The sequence below is a fragment of the Ammodytes marinus genome, assembly GCF_949987685.1.
Source record: "Ammodytes marinus genome assembly, chromosome: 23".
In the NCBI taxonomy this organism is placed as follows: domain Eukaryota; kingdom Metazoa; phylum Chordata; class Actinopteri; order Uranoscopiformes; family Ammodytidae; genus Ammodytes; species Ammodytes marinus.
Window position 1 is genome coordinate 13248869 of NC_137227.1, and position 12947 is coordinate 13261815.

The 12947-nt window shown below is 38.9% G+C and overlaps 1 protein-coding gene across 1 annotated transcript in view; it reads right to left on the reverse strand.

Annotated features, from left to right (window-relative positions):
• The window catches only part of pcxb (pyruvate carboxylase b), a 282158-nt gene that overhangs the window by 249893 nt on the left and 19318 nt on the right, over positions 1 to 12947 (reverse strand). The window contains exons 3-8 of the mRNA XM_080052016.1: positions 12467 to 12560; positions 11964 to 12054; positions 10305 to 10470; positions 9551 to 9696; positions 6594 to 6711; positions 1095 to 1162 (exon numbers count right to left, since the gene is read on the reverse strand). Coding sequence (XP_079908142.1) covers positions 1095 to 1162; positions 6594 to 6711; positions 9551 to 9696; positions 10305 to 10470; positions 11964 to 12054; positions 12467 to 12560 — 683 coding nt within the window. The remainder of the gene's footprint in view (positions 1 to 1094; positions 1163 to 6593; positions 6712 to 9550; positions 9697 to 10304; positions 10471 to 11963; positions 12055 to 12466; positions 12561 to 12947) is intronic.

Below are 12947 nucleotides of genomic sequence, written 5' to 3' on the forward strand. Positions count from 1 at the left end.
TAAACTACTGAAAACATTTCTACCAAATTCACAATAAAAAATATTGTCATTTAGAGCATTTTCAATAAGTAATGTAGATAAAGAGTCAAGAAAAATCCAGACTGTATATAAACCCCAAGAGCAATTTACATTTTTTTTAAATCAAATCTCCACCCCACCCCCCTCCCACCCTTAAGAAAAACTCTAAAAGTATGACTCGCATTTCCAAGGCAAAGAACAGCTAAAAATATCCAATCGGCACTCTACCATCCCTAATCTATTTCAACAACTAACTATTCTTGTTTTTGAAATTCAAAAAGATCTAAGATTAAGGGCAAACGCAGATTAAGTCTCACAGAATCAAAGAGCAGCAGCTCTGGCATGAACAGAGCCACTAATATGATTAACATCTATAATTTGATTAAAAGGGAGAGGAAGAAAGTGATGAAACACATGACTGAAACTGCTTTGAGGTGACAATATGTAATGAAATATTACACGTCTTAATTAGCTTCCTCTGATGAAGGCATTGTTTTATTGAGTGACGCTTAGATGTCTGGTTATCAGACATTTTTATTACTTTGACTATCAGGTGTTGCTGGAATACCTCCTCTCTTTCAAGTACCAGTACAGAAAATCTGGGATAGATAGCCCTAGCACATGAATGAGGAGCATTTGAATAGCTATATAGATTATTTTGAATTGGTGGAGAATTATTGCAGCAGTTATTACGAAATTGTTTATTCACACCACATTAGCAGTGGCACATTTGTATTGGTTTATAATTATTTTGGCTTATTCTGCTTTGGACATCGTATACGCATAGCCACCAGTGATAAATAATAATTTATATGATCTCTTTATTTGTTAAAATGTTGCTTAGTCAGCTTGTATACCTATATGAAAAAGGGAAAGAAAAAAACTACAGTTTTTGGAATATTCAGTAAAATACAGTTCTTGCAGATGATATTCCCGCTGATGACCTTTATTTTAATGCCTTCACAACATCACCTTCCACTTCATGCAAATATACATATCAGAAATGCCATTAAGATAATCTTATATAAATTTAAACATAAGGCTGGGTAAGATGAACTCTTAAATGAGGACTTCACCTTTTGATGTCTCCGTTGAATGGAGCAGTCTCTCTCGTAGAGGTGGATGACATTACCATATTTATCTCCTAGGGAGAGAGAACAAAAGGGGGTGAGAAAATGACAGAGGGAGGGACAAATTAGAAGATAATCTTCTTTAAATTATAAAGAAGATTTCTCCTTGTTTCACTTCCAGGGAAAGACAACCGATTTAGTCGTATAGAAACTACTGACAGCATAAAAACTCTTCATTTCTGGACATGTAAAAACTTCAGGCAAAATCTCACAATGTGACTGCTGCTAAAACCCAATCTGTAAACATGATTTAAATGACAAAAATGTATACAATATAATACAGGGGTGGCCAACCCGCGGCTCGCGGCATGCGGCTCTTTGCCCAGCTTCGTGCGGCTCTTCAGTTCATATCAAATTATGTGATTATAATTTTTTTTCTTTTTTTTTTTATACTTTTTTTTTCTGGGCCTATGTGTGTGCATGTTCGCAAACGTTTCATGCGGCTCTTACGTTCGTTTTACATGTTGTCTATTATTTCATTTTTTATTTTATTAATGTGTAGGCCCTATGTGTATGCCTGTTCGCAAATGTTTAATTGAGGACGCAACATAACGTTCGCAAACGTTTGGTGCGGACGCAACATAAAACTGCCCGCTCAGCTTGGAGGGAGGTTTTCCGTGAGTAAACTATTTGTGTCAAGTTCGCTCCGAAACAGAGTGGGAGAGTTCATATTTTTTGTTGAACGTTATGCCAAGCCATTCTGCCTCATATGCCAGGTGTCATTTGCGCATTTCAAGGCTTCAAATCTTCAGCGCCACTTCAGCTCTCTCCATGCTAAAAGTAAGTCCCACAAAGCAACATGCATAGTAAGAGAAAAACGCAATTTTAAATTGTTATATTTTTGTTTGTGGACCTGGTTGAACTGAGAGTTTGTGTGTGAGGCAGTGCACACAATGTTCATTGTTGAAAATGACTGCCCTGTCGTCTTTAGTCCAGTCCTGTCATTATCACAGGGGCGGCCTTAACGATCTGGGGGCCCGTTTCAAGTCTTAGTGTGGGGCCCCCTGTTTTTTTTTTTTTTTTTTTAATAAATAATGCTTGTGCATGCATGTGGAAGCTCCCCGCGAAAATAAAAACGCCCCCCCCCCCCCCCCCCTGAAATCGTACTGGCCACCCCAGTCCCCCCCCCCCCCCAGTTCAAATGTTATTTTTTATTTTCATTTTATTTTTTTAATTCAGAGATGATATGTATTTTTTTGTCTTTCTTAACTTTTTTTGATAGGTAGTTGCCAAGTTCATCACACAAACACTCCAATCCACTGATATGAGATCAGTTTGCAATTTTTAATTACTAAATTAATGGTAGGACTGTGGCCACTAGAACTGGTCTCTGGTCAGCAAAGGTCTTGAAAACAGCATAAGTGTGCTTGTGTCATGCGTGCCACCCATGCATGTGTATGGGCACGTGTCCCAGCAGATTTTTGAAATCTGAATAAAAAAATTAAAGTTTGTAGTTAGCGAGTGTAACATGTTCTTAGCAAGGGCAGACTTTCATAAATAAAAGGTTTATTTTTTTAGCAAGATATTTGGTCAAAAGCTAGTGGTCATCCATCCCTCTGTCCAGTTGTTAGGCATCTGGCTGATAGCAAGTTATGTTGTCTTGCTAATTTTACTATTCATCTGAGCTGAAATAAATATTGACTTTTTCCTTTATTATCTTCACGAGAATGCACCAGAATGCTTAGATTACATGTTAAAAACACAAAAAAATCTTCTGGGGGGGGGGATTTTCCAGGGGTTTCAGGGGTTCCAGACCCCCCTTCAGGGGTTTAGTTTTCTGACAAACATTACAATGGATACTAACATGATTTGGGCATTTGGGATTATAAATCATCTTTGAATTGGTTGTACAGCATATCACATGCTATTCATTCAGGGGTGCGATGGCCACCCCACTCTAACTCTGTGGCCCACCTTGGCCACCCCCAGTCAAAATTTCCTGGAATCGCCACTGTGTGTACCCGTGTGTACGATGTGGCTCTTTGCAGTAACACAGTAAAAAATGTGGCTCTTTGTCTCTGACTGGTTGGCCACCCCTGATATAATATATAAAATGCCTGATAATAAAAAAGGACAGATGCAAGTTTTTTTTTAACAATAATTTCACGGACAACTCTAACCATTGTGCATGGAAAAACATGTAATTTCAAATCTAAATTGTCAATTATTTTCTCAATTAATCATTTAGTCTATAAAACATCAGATAGTTCTGATTTCAAGGTAAGGTTTCGTCCCACCAACATTCCAGAGCCAGTTTACAATAACATAAAAACATGGGTAAAGCAGCAAATCTGAACAATGGGAGCTGCAATTTCTGGCGTTATTTCTTAAAGGCATGCTTAGTAGAATTTTCCAACAAAACAAAGAATAGAGTCATACATACATAATCCCTCTTAATGATCGCTTGTGCCCCACTTAAATTTGTGTTGGTGTGTTTATCTTTAGAGCACCTCCCTCTGGCTGTACTTTGCTTTGTTCAGAAGACATTATGGGCCTCAACCTTTGGGGTGTGAAGTGGGTTAACAACCAATATCATATCAAATATTTATTATTTTCCGCAAAACCACTAATTGACTAAAGGTGGAGAACGCTTGTTGATATTTGAAGTAACCACTGCATTATTTGACGCTCAGTGTTCCAGCCTTCCAGACTCTAGCGCAGTGCTAAAAGACGCTGTGAGCATCCATCCCATTGGATAAGCCCATCATGTCTGAGGATGGAGCAGACCGCAATTCTCATGCATGTTTTATAATAATAAATGCCAAAGCCAATTGTAGTTGGCTGGCAGTAAAGATGGTCCCAAAATAGCTTACTGGCCAGTGCTAGCTTGACTGCCTTTATTTCCCATCTGACCCTTTTCTCGTAGATATCATTTGGCATGTATACATATATGCCATTCCCATTTTTGACTGAAATTATAGTGCCATTACTATTGCCATGGCTGTTTTGCGTTTAATGATGCTAGTTAACGATAAGTCTCTAGTTGCAGTTTTTGCAATGTCACCTGGCTCAAAATAGATATCCCACAGTCTAACACAGAGTACAACAAAGAATGTATTAGACTCATCTCACACAGTAGGACCTGCAAGATTGCTGTTATCGCACAGTGTTTAAGGGCAGGAAAAAGTACAAGGATGAAAGCAAAGAGCAAGCAGAAACAAAATGAGCTAGTGGGAGGTTGGGAAGGGAAATAAGAGAAGGCAAAGGGCAAAAAAGGGAGAACACAAACAGGAGAAACAGGAAAACATTGGATTGAAAGTAAAGGAGGGATGTGGACAAAATACACATGGGGTAGGCAAAGACATGGTTTTCAATGGGTAACTCAGAAAATTAACAAACTCCCTGCTAGGGACGTATACGTAGCGACTAATTACTCAAATTTGTATAAAAGGAAGTTTTAATTTAGACTAGTATATTAGCAAGAAGACCAAAAACCAGAAAAACGAGAACACCAAGCACAATGTAAACTATTACATTCATACAGCCTTAACTTTCTTAGATAATCACCAAACCATTAATATAAAAGTTGCTGTAATGTGCGTCCAGCCTTTTATTTATCTTTCCGTAGAGCAGTTTATTAATAAGATTGTGCACACGTAGCCTACCATCACATTAAATCGCATCCTTGAAGCGATCCAAGTATGCTGTTTTGTCTGGGGAAAATAGTTGTTGTAAGTGTGTATTTTTTTTTGTTAAACTTAAGTGCTATACTGTTTGCTCCTCGCCGGACCTCAGAGTCCAGCTGTGTGTTATGAGTTTGTCTCCGCCGCTGCACATAAAGCCAGTGAAACCATTTTAACAGCTAAAAAAAAACTTGCTGTGTCTCTTTCCTCTGCGGTCAAGAAAACCTTTTTTACATCCCTCTTTTATCCCTCTCCCTCTTTTTACTCACCTTGACCTATAAACACACACACGTGCATTCTCATACAGTCTATGATTCTCACACTTAATGTTCATGTGAACTTGCAATTTTTTGCTGGGCAATTATTTACTAATCAACTAATTATTCAGATGCCAACTAGTGAGGCAGTGGACGTTTAAATGTTTAACAAACTAGTCATGTGCATCTCTACTCCTTGCATGCCCTAAATAAAGTAATGAATCACTGTGCCCACACAAACAGAGAGCTACAACACAGTAAATGAATGTGCACAGATGTAAACACACAAACACATGAGCCAAACAGGGCCGCCCATAAGGGGTAGAAAGTGGGAAAGCTTTCTAGGGTCCAGCCACCAAGGGGGGCCCAGAGAGAGATTTCTTTTTTTTTTTGCAGATGACCCAAATTAGCCAACCTTTATTATGAACGTTATATTCACAAGAGAACTTTCTATAATAAAAGAAAACATTTTATTCATTGTTACTTGGGTAAAATATATCACATTTTATATTGAAAAACTAAAAATATCATGGGTTGTTTTTTCCCCCTCAAAACCGTTCCATGCAGAAGGTCAACCAAACAAGCGTTAGCTATGTATTGATGATGAGCAAGCTAACCTAGCAAGCTCAGTGATGCCAGGACCTGGACATAAATCAGGGTACCAAAAAAGAAAGGAAAAAAAAAAGGAGGGAACTGTCAAGGGCTTAAGACACCCGAAAAATTCCTTAGTATCAGTATTTCTGCCAGCAGAAGTGGATTTTCAATTCAGAGATACTGTGATATTTCATAAAGTTTTGAGGTGTCTTTGTGAGGGTGTTCTGCAAATTATTCTGTATATTTTATCTATTATTTTCTAAGAAAATTAGAAAATTACATATTTAGCCTGTAAACGAAGGTGGCAGATGGTTGTTATACTGATGAGGAAAGCTTCTGGTAGCAGTGCTATCATGATAAACCCCCCCTACAGCATTGGTGTGTCTAAAAGCTTACATTACAGTAAATGTGCCAAAAAGCAGGTGCAGAGATCTTGCAAGGGCAAAAAAAATTCGGTATCTCTGCCCACAATTATTTCCAGTAGCCCACCCTAATCTAACTGGCTAGAACCGGCCCTGTGTACAGGTATGTGTTTATGTAGGAATTAGCGCATCATGCACATTGATACAACTTCAGTATGAGTAAAGGGGGCCCAATGACTGGACCTTTTCAGGGGCCCAGTCATTTGTCTGGGCAGGCCTGGAGCCAAACAGATGTATGCATTTTAACATAAGTAAAGCACTTACAGTGCAATGTACATGTGAACATGCGTGCAGAAGTGCATACACACATACAAACAGTATATGCTCAAAGTTCAGACCCAATTCCTGTAAGTATTGGTTCAACAGTGTTGAGTTTCAGTTCTATAATATTGAGTGGTAGTACAGTATTATAAGAAATAATGGCTGTAGGATTTTCTGCTGGCCAATAAATCTCATTCACTCATTGTTTGTCAGTCGCTTTCCCTCAGCACTACAAAAACAGACACAATTTAAAAAGGCAAACAAAAGGAAGCTATAGGTTGCACTTACCTAGGATCTGTACTTCAATGTGTCTTGGCTTTTCAACAAACTTCTCAATAAACAGGGCTCCGTTCCCAAAAGCTGCCAGGGCTTCCGAGTAGGCTCGCTGGTAATTTTCCTCAAGTTCCTGACAAACAAGAAAAATCTGAGTTAGAACTACTTTCCAAAAAGCAAGAGAGTCACAGCAATGAACGACGTAATAGAGATTATACTTTAAAGTCTTTAAATCTCTGCATCAGGTTAGTTATATTAGTAAAATCTAAAAGGTCATGACTCAATCTGTCAATCGTGAGAGCCCAATCCAGTCTCAGTATTGGCTTAAACACACTACAGACCCAAATCAATAATGATTTAGCCTTATAATTCTAGTTCTATAAACACAGGAAAAGCACTCCAACAAGGCTCTATAGGTTTAACTTCTAATCTTTTTCTGTTCATGTGTCTGTGTTGACAACATCAAAAACACTACTTCCATAAATCCTTGACAGAGTTTTGTTGATACATTGTATTGGGAAATTATTAATCTGTTATCAAAGAAAAAAGTACTTGCTTTTTTAATTGCTTTAAAACCAATTGTAGGTATTGCAGTCTTGTTTTAATCTAATAACCAATGAAACACCTTTGGGGTTATAACTGCAGGTCTGACAAAACAATTCATTTTAAAATGTCACTTGGCATCTGGGAAATGGTGTTGGTCTCTTTCTCACATTTTCAAGATAAAATGATTAATCAACTAAATAAAATGGCAGATTAATATATAATAAATAATTTAACAGTGTACATCCCAAATTATTTCCATATCCACTTATTTTACAAAACATTTCAAATTACTGCAAAATATAGGATCAGATCTTAAAGACATTATCAAATGGTGATTGAGCTTATGACCTGTATTTGCTGTATTATACAGTCTATGGTTTTTATAAAGACATGGTCCTAGGCCCCACATTTTCAGGAATTGAAGAAAAGGTCATTCTGCACACTGTATGAGCTGCTGTGTATGAAGTTCCCGATTTTCCATTTATAATCAAACGCTGCATGCATGCCTGGGCAAGTGTAGTCCCTGCGAGTGCCCATGCTTTAGCGATACAGACTCCGTCTGTACTTTTCATAACTTCTAGGTCACAATGGCGGATCAAAACACAAAGAGACGTTGCTCAGGTAACGTCTAAGATGTGACTACCATTGTCAGATTATGTTTAGTTTCTACAACTGTTTAAAAAAAGGATACATATATTAATTAAAATACACACAAGAACCGATTGAAAATAATACTTACAACTTGCATTCAATTATAAGTATTGAAAAATAATATACAATCACACACTAAAAAGGTGTGACATTTTAAAAGACTCAAAGTCGGTAGAATTCCATTTGTACTCCTTACACATCAGTTCAGTCCATCTGTCAGCTTTGGCCAATTGAGCTTTGATACATGTCGCTGTCCTTTTTTCTTACTCTTTAGGAAAGCACATCACGTCAAACTAAAAAATGTGACTCTTTATTTCTGCCATGCTTTTCAGTAAACATACATACGGGCCGGCTCATCCTACAATATGTTGAGAATAGTTACACCCACTCTGTTAATTCAGCATAAAAAATGACCAACAAGCAGGCCCTAATTGAATAAAGAAACAACCTACACAATGTTGCTTGGGGGATCCCAAGAGTACAGCTAAATCTTTCTACAATCAGCTGAAGCTGCAGAGGGCCACCTGTGACTCAACTGAATAAATACAAATGTCAACTGATAAATTAGACTGGGTTACAACTTAGACAAAGTAATTCTTTCCAAGGGATTGTTGAATTGTGAGGCCCATGACTCAAGTAAAACACAGCACTGATATATTGTTATCTGTTGTGTAGCTTAGTGAGGAACAGCATACAAAAAGTTCCTGCTGACATTGCCCATAGTTATTTGCATTTCACTGGGTCAAGGGTTTAATGTGTGGCCCAGCCAAAAAGCGCCGTCCTACCAAAATAACTTCTTCTATCTGATTGGAAAACAACTAGCTGCTGTCATACTTGAGAGGCAGAAACAGGGGAAAGCTGTGTGTGCTCACATGGCCAGCAACCACACATACACCAGTACCCCAACTGCTGCTGGCTCGAGCAACAAAGCTGCCGCAAGGCCCCCAAACAATGAAACAATGCAATAGAAATATTGAGATATTATTTTTTGCCCATATCGCCCAGCCCTAATTCCTAATAATCATTAACAGAACATTTTTCAAAGTGATAACTTAGCTAGATTCCATATCATCCTAACTAAACTCAAGAGTAACGTGACCCATAAAATCCTGTTTTGGCCGACAATGTACTCCATCAAAGTACTGTGAAGTCTTCACTGTGACAGCCCATCATTGCTGTCTGGGTGATGGCATTGCTACATGGCCAAGAGGAGATACATGAGGAGGATAGTGACAAATTGAAAATGCAAGTTATTGAAGACATTCCTTTAAGATAAATACAATAAGTTTCTTGTCCTATGGTTTCCGGTCTACTGAGCATGTTAATTTACTTCATAAGCTTTAAATATTTTTTAATTTAAAAGAGGGCTCATGATGGAACAGGATGCTTCAAATGTGTTAAATGATCATATAAAGCACATATTGAGATGCACATTTGAAAAGTGGGCACTCAACAGATACAACATTGTCACCCATTCTTAATGATGAGCCTCAAAAACAGTTATCACTCGGTGTTTAATAGGTCACAGAGGCAATTTCAGAGCACAAAAAACAAAACCGAGTGAATGATTGGAGGCTTAAGGTATGAATGACATTTAGTTATTTTCAAAACCTTTCACCTTTATTCAACAATACAGAACATTTCTGGATATCAAAACCAAAATGTATCATGAGGCATCAAGCTAGTTTGTTCAGGGCCAGATTTATGTTAGAGGAAGCAGTTTAATTACATCTCTCACAGAAGTGGTCATTTACAGCAGCAGCTGATGGCCTTACCTCATACTCTTTGACCACCCTCATGCCACGACCACCTCCTCCGTACGCTGCTTTGAAGATGATGGGCAAGCCATACGTTTGGGAGAATGCCTGCGCCTCCTGTAGTGAGGAGATTGGGGCATTTGTTCCTGGAACCACAGGTAAACCTAGACAGGGGTTAGTTGAGTAAAAGGAAACATTAGTGAGTGGTTTGAGTATAAAGATAAAGATTTGTGCTTTATAATAAAGAAATTATTATTAAATTCATATATACGATAGACTTATATATCACATATCATGTGAAACCACCACAGAAAAGACTGCCAGCCACTGTTAACTTCAAACTGCATTTTAATCTGACAGGACTGCTGAAACTCAATATAAATAGAGCCGAAAGTTCAACAATTTCTTTCAGTGGCAGATGGAACAAGTTAATGGCTGACAAATATGTTTAAACTGTCTATCCCCCACAGTAAAGACAAAATGAATGCTTGGACAAAGCCAAAGCAGAGCACTGCCAGGCTAGAAGGTGGAGGGAGGAGGGTGAGTGAGTCATCATCATGACAACAACAAGAACCAGGGTGTATGCCAAATTTGGATTCAATTCTGAGAACCACCATCAACAATAACACTACAGGCATCAAATAGATACTGACAATCTTATTGTCTTTGATCTCAGTGCTACAATTATGACTTATCCTTTATCTAACTTTTTATTTTTCTTCCCTCTACCTCACATCCTTCATCCCATTTTTCCAGTCATGGTATTCCATACCTGCACTTATGGCCAGGGAGCGAGCCTCCACCTTATCTCCCATCTTCCGGACAGTTTCAGGGCTTGGTCCTATAAACCTCACCCCTGCGTCGGCACATGCCTGGGCAAAGTCTGCACGCTCAGAGAGGAAACCATAGCCTGGGTGGATGGCATCCACATCGTTTTCCTAAGTAGAAAGAGATGAAAATCGAGAAAAGGTTATTTACAGTCATTATATTTATGTGCTTTGTACATGTTGGCCTAGTATTCAGAAAGCACTTTGCTGATTTTCTGTTTTGTTTTATTTAAATTCAATCTAAAGTTTACGCCAAAATATTTGCGAGGGAATCCCAGAAAAGGTAAATGTAGCCCAGCTACGCAGCAGGGTTTTGTTCAATTCGAGCAAGTTCTTGGACCCAGTTAACGCTTGGCTCACAACCGGTGAGGGAACTGGAGAGTCATCACACAGTAACCTACATGCTTTACCACACATTGTCTGCTGCCAAGTAAAAAGGATGTACGTATTACTTACAGCAAGGGGAGCCAATCAAATTTTATTCTCATTCCATCTTGGTTGCAATTGCAAATCATCATCTACCCAATGGACATAGTGGGAGACTGAGCGAATATACAGACATGCATGATTATAGGGTCAGGCGGAAGGTAATGAGGGCGCACACGTTCACACATACACCGGGTAGCAGACAGTTACAGTAGCTGCTGAGCTTGACAGATAGAGCCATCTCTGGATCAGTATGTGCCATCTGCTCTTAGATAAAAGGCGGGCTATAATTATGGACTGTCCCGTTGTTAAAGGAGCTGTTACTGGCAAGCCAAGGGAGGCGTGAAGCCTCTCAGACATAAAATGCAGCAAGTGCATAAGCAGGTATACCCACTCGCCTTCTCACACACACACACACACACACACACACACACACACTAACGCAAAGAGACGTGGACAACAGATGAAGATTCAAACCCATGGCAACACAACACACATTCATACAATAGAAGATCATAGATTCAAGCCTTCACAGTTGTAAGAAAAAATACACATTTCAAATATATGATGGATAGAAAGCCACACAGAATGTACAGAGGCGGTTGGTTACTTTGGTCACACAGTAACGGAGCGATACACAGTGTGAAGAAGAGGTAAGCAGACACTGAATGTGAAGGAGTGAGAGAGGAGAGACAGTGCACACACAGCTTTGCTGGCATGAGGTGACTGGGCTCCCAGATAGGCAGATGGATTTTGAGAAATGATTTGGATGACTGAGGCTCCCGACTTGGCTGGTTATAAACAGTGATAGATGGATCAGGAAAATTATAATGAACAACTGGCAACGCATCATGAAAGGATGGAGGGAGGACCAGTGGGAAAGGTAACAGATGATGCAATTTAGTAGCATTGGTGGCATAGTGAGATCTTCTCTGTCCATGTCAAAGTCCACCACCCCAAGTTGTGGACTTTGAGAGAAAAGCCTAATGACATAACTAGGGGCTCCAGGGCAACAGAAGTCATTAAACAATAAAACTACTTCCACATTCAGAGAACTGCACTATTAACCATGATGATGAGTGTTACATTCTGTTTCTCTTGAACATGTGAACTAGTTTATCAGAATAGTCAGTTTTAACTTTTATTTTTAATACCATTTTGGAGTTAATGGTCTTTACCTTGGCTACTTGGATGATGTTAGGAATGTCCAGGTATGCTGCAACAGGTGGAAGACCCTTTCCAATCAGGTAAGCCTCATCTGCCTTCTGCCTGTGAAGACAAGGGCAAAGGGTTTAATATAAATGGGACAGAAAAAGCAGACAAAACACAGACCAAATTGGTCAGAGTGGAATAGAAAAAAACTCACAGAACGGGAGATTAGGATGGTTTTGCTTATAAACCAAGCAGGGCGATTACCTTAATGTTTGTAATGTCAATACAATTACCCTTATGTCCCTACTTACTACAACCCAAAAGACAAAGAACTGGCCCAAAGCGCTGCAGAGGAGAAAAATGCTCCAAAGTTTCCTTTAATTGCTGTTGGCTCTAATCAATGGTTAGTATTTCATGGTCGATACCAACCAGTGGCAGCCCAGCAGTTTACGAAGACATCTGTCGGTAATACTTTCTTTATTTAACCCTGCTTGGACCCATTTTGCTCTAATGTAGCAGAGATTAGTACCTGTGCATTTGTCCAGTGTCCTGCTCAGAATACACTGCCACAGTTCGAATCCCCAGTTCAGTGCAGGCTCTGAACACACGGATAGCAATCTCACCTGGAAGAAAAAAAGTGCAAAATATGTGAGGAACAAATGGCAAAGGAGATGGTTATTTTATACATTTTTCAATTTCCTTCCAAAATGTTGCTATTCCGTTCCTTTCCTTTGACTCTTTTTAAACGCGTCTTTATTTTGGATTTTTACAGTATAGTTTAGGTGACTAAGTAGGAGGATGTTGTAGCTCTTATTTTTGTCAAGCACACACACACGTTATGATTTTAATCAACATCTTGTAGCATTGGCCCCATTTCTGCAACAAATGCCTCCACTGAGAATACATTATACTTTGAATTTGTATGCCATACAGTAGATGTAAAAAACAAAGCTATCTGGTTTATTCATTACACTGCGCAAAAATATCCACAGACCCTGCAACAAGTCTAT